Raw genomic sequence first — 6,140 nt, forward strand, 5'->3', positions numbered from 1 at the left:
TATGACAAATAACTTAAACAGACAGTGACATATGTATTTTGGACATTGGTTATTAAAAAAAATCACAACGAAAAAAAAGAAGCAAAGATGATGTCATTACTGTACCCAGAATGTTTTCCCGGCACTCAACCATCACCTTGTCTCGGCCTCGGCTTCACATTTTGTGCTACCTTCCCTGAGGTCATAGGCAAACCGATGGTATGTGGCTACTTAGATTAGGTATGTAATTGCGAAATATTATAAATGTTAATAGGAATACACATTATCTGCGCTTCCACTTTTTCCGTTTAAATACCTACTAAAACATAGCAATACAAAGAAACTTATCACGTACTTCTCAGCGGATTGATATGGTGTATTGTACCACCGAATAAGTAATTCGAATTCGTTACTATGACAACCATAATATGGTGAAAATACAAACACTGTTTTAGTGCAAACTGGGGCTAAAATGGACATTTTGGGTGTTATCTCGTTATGAGCCATCGTTGTAGTGTGTTCAAAAACTCTTGTCTCCAAGTCCCCGTTGACCCTATCAATAAGATGCCGAAAACCGCTTATGAACGAAAACCTAAACACTTGAATGACCAAAGTTCTTTAGATTCACCTTCAACAGTAGGTTCTATAACTGCACCTGACGTAGAGGCAGAAAAATTGAAAGATTTCTATCGCAGCATCCCCGACTACAATGAAATTAACCATCTCACAGAAGAGGAATTTTATTCGACCCTTAAATCTCTACGTGAAAAGAAAAGGGTGATGTTAGGTATTGCTGTGGAACATATTGATTGTAATGGATTGCCAGACACTTCAATAGACATCGATACTCCATTTTCTAAAATTGAAGCTGGTACTCCATGCAGAGATAAAGTAACTAAATCGAAGTTAAATTATACTTTGAAAAAGAAATATTCTGAAGAAGAAAAGAAAGATATGGAAAAACCAATATATGATATTGGCACTGATAATTTCGTATGTACTAACAACATTAAAATGAAAAGATGTCCCAAAAAGCCTTTGTCAAAAGATAAAAGTACAAATAAAGTAGATGAACTTAAAGTGTTTCCAGTTAAGACTAGTTTAATAAAAGATAAAACAAAATTGGAACGACCAAAAAGGAATCATTCGGCTTGTTCTATATCTTGGAATGATACTAAACTTCAGGTTAAGGATGAAATTGATAAGAAATTTGAGCAATACTTTGACGGGAAGAAGTATAGTCCTTCCAGTGTTGACTTTGATGAGGAATTCCAAACTCGAAGTATGCCATCAAGTCCGCTTAGAATGCGTCGAAATGTATCCCCATCCAGAGGCCGGAAATCTGTAACTATTCCCAAACCATTCAAAATGACGGAGAGGTAAGGTTTATGCTCGATTGATATTATTAAAATATTATAAAAACTAGGTAGCTATATTGCACGGGGAATTCCTATGGGAATTTCCAGAAAAAACAATGTTACTCCTGAAATATGAGTAGTTGTTCGTTAAAAAAAGATACAAATCTTTTCCCTTTAGAATATTAGTATGGACATTTTTTACGATCATTTTTGGTCTTCTGATGATTTGGAAGGCATATCTAAATTTAGATGGTACCTATATATAAATAAATGCTTTAAATTAAAAGTATAATTTTTCTTTAAAAGTTTAAATATAGAGACAAAAGGAATGCCTCACAAAAGGTAAATACCTCACCATCCTTCTGTCGCAGCTGCGTAAAAATAGCTTGATGCGCGTGCGCGTCCACTGCATGCCTAATAAAATTTTTACCTTTGCATATTGTAAATAATTGCGTCATATTTCAGGGACGAAGAAGAAAGGATTGTGAGTGAGCTTCGGAGTTTACGTAAATCATTTTCTGAGGACATGCTGGATCAGAAATGTAAACGGAAACAATTCAAAGCCCGGCCTGTCCCCATCGAGTCCCGGATCCCTCTCTACGACAAGATCCTCGAGGACCAAGCTATGAGGTTCACTGATTCACATGCAGGCACTGCACGTAGGCTTCTTATTAGATCACTTTATTCTTTACGAGAATATTATCAATACATAGTATAAAATAAAGTCGCTATTGTAGTCTGTTTGTCTGTATGCTTAAATCTTTAAAATTACGCCACGGATTTTGATGCGGTTTTTTGTAACAGGTAGAGTGATTCAAGAGGAAGGTTTTTATGTATAATAACATTTATAATTTTGCACCCGTGCGAAGCCGGGGCGGGTCGCTAGTTTTATTTAAAATGAAAAAAAAATCACATTTTTCTTTTGCTTAAGTTAGTTTCACTCACTCATTAATTTCGTAATAGGTAATCCATGTCTGTCTATGTTGGTAGGAGTAGTTAATGTACTTTTAGCTTTCCACTAAGAGAGAATATCCAGATATTCCTACGGGAACAGGGAATTTAAGTGAACTAGAGACACAAAAGCTATATATGTTAAAATTAATATGAAACAAAATAATACAAATGTGCCGTGTGGTTCCTGGCACCAATAGAAAAATGAATAGGACCACTTTATCTCTTTCCCATGGATGTAGTAAAATGCGACTGAGGGATAGACTTGTAAACTTGGGGTTCTTCTTTTAAGCGACGGGCTAGCAACCTGCCACTAAATGAATCTCAATTCTTTCCTTAAGTCAAACAGCTCAACGTTGCCTATCAGTCTTTTCAAAACTATAAGCTCTGCTGTCTATCCCGGAAGGGATATAGACGTGGTTATATGTATGTATGTACCTATGTATGTTACAAATACTTATTTAGAAACACGCATTATTGTAGTGAAAAGTTTATAGAAACTACTCGTAAATGTTGTGATTGCCATTTTTAATATATCGTATGTATAATCCCTAACTATATAAGTAAAAACACACATTTCAGACGAGCAATAACAAAAATAAATAGCGAGGCTGATTTGCGAGCTCAGATGAAACCGTTCAGTTTTACCAAAAGGGAGGAGAAAGGAGGCGTGTGCGAGAGAGTCGTCCACGCGATGCCGAAGACCAAGAAGAAGAAGCGATTCAAAGCCCGGCCTGTGCCAAAGAACCTATTCTCAAACTATTTCTATGACAAAATTAAGGAAGATGAATTTTTTCGGTAAGTTTTTTAGGGATATTTCGTCTGTTAGGCGACGGGTTCGCAACCTTTCGCAAAATTTAAATTATGTCGAAAATCAGCCAGCTGTACGTGGTCTTCCTGTAACACGCTCTGTCTTACCCGTCACAGGTAAAATCGATTTTGGAACAAAAGACATCAACGAGTTTCGTTTGAAAATCATATTTGCAGTGTTAGAAAAAAAAATGGTTGCTAGCCCATCGCCTAAAAGAAGAATCCCATGTTTATAAGCATATCCCTTAGTCGCCTTTTACGACATCCATGGGAACGAGATGGAGTGGTCCTATTCTTTTTATTTTTTATTGGTGCCGGGAACCACACACCAAAAACCGTTTGTGATAATCATCTGAAGTAATAGATTCATTTCAATTAACTGTTTTTAACTAGATCCATGAACCGACGTATTCGTGCAGAGGAGTTACTGCGGGCGTCCAACTACCCCGGCACCATGGCTACGCGAGAGCGCAGTAGGCTGTCTACACCTGCGGCACACAGTGACCTTCCTATCGATCCTTCGCCAGCTGGTAACTTAAAAGATAAAGACCTACAGAATAAGTTTAAGACTTGTGTTATGAGATACAAACTCAACGAGATGTTATTTATAATGAAAAGCAAAAGATGAAAAAGTCTGTTTATAGGTATGTCGTTTAGACAAGTCTTTTTCTTCTCAAGTTTGAAATAAGCTCGTCTGGCTCTAAAGTTGCCTATACGCATTGTAAGTTTAAAGTAAAAAAAAAAATTCGGTACGGTACCTACTTACCTGCGCAGACGCTCTCATATTATTGGTAGGTATACCAAAGTCTATCAAAACCTTAACATAAGTTTGCTTTTAAATGCACACTTAAGAACGCCTGCTCAAACGAAATATCACCATAACTCCCGTACCTGCTGAAATTTCGAGAAATCTAGAACGTTAAAAAATAAAGAACCTTCACGCCTAATTTCAAGTCTCTAGACCCAGCGGTTTGGGTTGTGCGTTTCTGACACTCAGTCATTCACTTTCTTATTTTATATATATACATTAATATTATAATTTACAGTCCCATCCATTGTGTCCACGGATCGGCCCACCAGCCCGACGAAAATTCGACACAGATCCTCAAGCCCAACGAAGTGCCAGAACCAAAAGAAACGCGATAAGTATCAGAAGGAAGACTTCATCACTACAAGCCCTCAACCGTTTCGCTTCAATACAGCCGACAGAGCTGCTAAAAAGGTAAGTCTCTCTCTCTCATCCCGGCGTGTGTGCGAGGCAAAAAGATCAAAAAGAGAAAGAAATCTTTTGTACTGGTTAGGTCTTCCTAAGGAAGGTGTGGGAGGAACCGGATTGTAAAAATGTATAGGTATTTACATAAAAATTGGTCGAGTTTATATACATATATATATATATCTTAACAATTTTTATTGTACTGGGAAGGAAAAAGAAACTTACGTGTTTTAATCTCCGCGGGTTAAATATGCATTTATGAGTAGTGGTATATGCAACGAAGATATAATCCGTAATATGACCTTTCTTGGAAATTTTTACCAGTTAAGCTACAGGTATTAACTTTTAACACTCACATCATTTAGAAACGAAGTTTATTGTATAGATACTCAAATTAACTCAATCAAACTTATGTACGTGCCTATACAATTTTTTTATGAAGTGTAAATAATTGAGAGAGAAGAAAATAATGCAATTTCAGATGCAAGATATAACAAAGAAAATATACCAAGACAGCAAAGGAACTGAAAGTGCTGGTGGCAGCGGCAATGGAGCGCCCGGGGCCCGCGCATATTCTGCCCTAGACCTTCGCGCTGCGGCATCAGGCAGGTCTAACCTGGCAGCCTTGTTGAGGGCAGAGGCAGTTAGGAGGAAGTTCGAAATGGAGTCCGCGAGAAGACTTACAGAACAGCGCAGAAGAATGGAGATGAGACACCGGGATCGTCTGCTGAGGTCCAAACCTGCATGGCATCTTGTGAAGAACAAGTCAGTCGTTTGTAATACTTTTTTTTAAAACCCATACCGTCCATACCATCAGAATCGTAAAGACAAAGTAATTTAACAAATTTAAATAAGGGTTTTAATTTTGCTGCCTTCAGTAGGTAGGTACCTTATGAAAATGATTGAAATCATGTCCAATCAATCCTCTATAGGTAAATTCAGTGAGTAAGTAGTTCTTTTCTCTGGTTTTAATTTCGGTTACAACCTGGAGCCCGGGGTGCGCTCTTTGACCATGACCTAACTTTTAAGTACCTAATCAAATGTTAAAAGTTATTTTCTTTGCAGGTGCGTTATTAATATTGTAGACATGTCAATTTTCTGAAGATAGGTAAATCTTTTTGCATAGCGTAAATATAAAACAAATAATTTTACAATTTTCAGCCACGAGGAAGATATCGCAATGCGACTGCAAACCCGAAGGGATGAGGAAAGGATGAGGCGGGAGGAGTTTCTTCACGAAATGGAACTCATGTACGGCAGGGTTCACGATCAGCCGATGCTCTTTGAACGGTATTACGCACCACGACCCTACGCTGCACCAGTTGACTCCATTCAGTTATCTCCGAGAAAAACATCCAAGAAACGTACAAACAAACATAAATCGTACCACTATACCAGCCCTAATCGGTCCAGAAAGGTCTCAATTAATGACACGGCTGAAACACTTAACGGTGATCTTTCAGAATACCTTAATAAGATTGATGATGATAAATTATATTCTGATTCTGAAGTGGCAATTGATAGCTTAGATAGAGGTAAATTGTAAAAATTATTAAATCATTTCTAACACCCTCAAACTACTGTTCGCTTTTCCGATTTTCGCAAATCTCGCCCGTTAAGTTAAAAATAAAAAAAAATTAAATTGAAGTGACGCGGATCTTAATGGGGAGCGACACTCTGAAACAAAAAATTTACGAAGTTTGGTTTCTTATGCTGAAGGCTGATATTGTAAGGTGTAAGCCCAATACTTTACAATGTTACACCACTGATTTCACAATTCTCAACAAGAGGGCGGCAGTGCAATACCCATGTAGTTGTTTTTAAGCACG

At 37.5% G+C, this 6,140-nt stretch overlaps 1 protein-coding gene across 1 annotated transcript; it reads left to right on the forward strand.

Moving 5' to 3' along the window:
- Positions 1-477: 477 nt before the first annotated feature.
- Positions 478-6,096, forward strand: LOC106143587 (protein FAM161A). The gene is made up of 7 exons (XM_013345719.2): positions 478-1,358; positions 1,803-1,967; positions 2,871-3,086; positions 3,492-3,628; positions 4,145-4,320; positions 4,793-5,076; positions 5,473-6,096. The coding sequence occupies exons 1-7, from the start codon at positions 478-480 to the stop codon at positions 5,855-5,857; spliced, it is 2,244 nt and encodes a 747-aa protein (XP_013201173.2). The 3' UTR covers positions 5,858-6,096.
- The last annotated feature ends 44 nt before the right edge of the window (positions 6,097-6,140 follow it).

Source organism: Amyelois transitella, chromosome 18 (genome assembly GCF_032362555.1).
Source record: "Amyelois transitella isolate CPQ chromosome 18, ilAmyTran1.1, whole genome shotgun sequence".
Lineage (NCBI taxonomy): Eukaryota > Metazoa > Arthropoda > Insecta > Lepidoptera > Pyralidae > Amyelois > Amyelois transitella.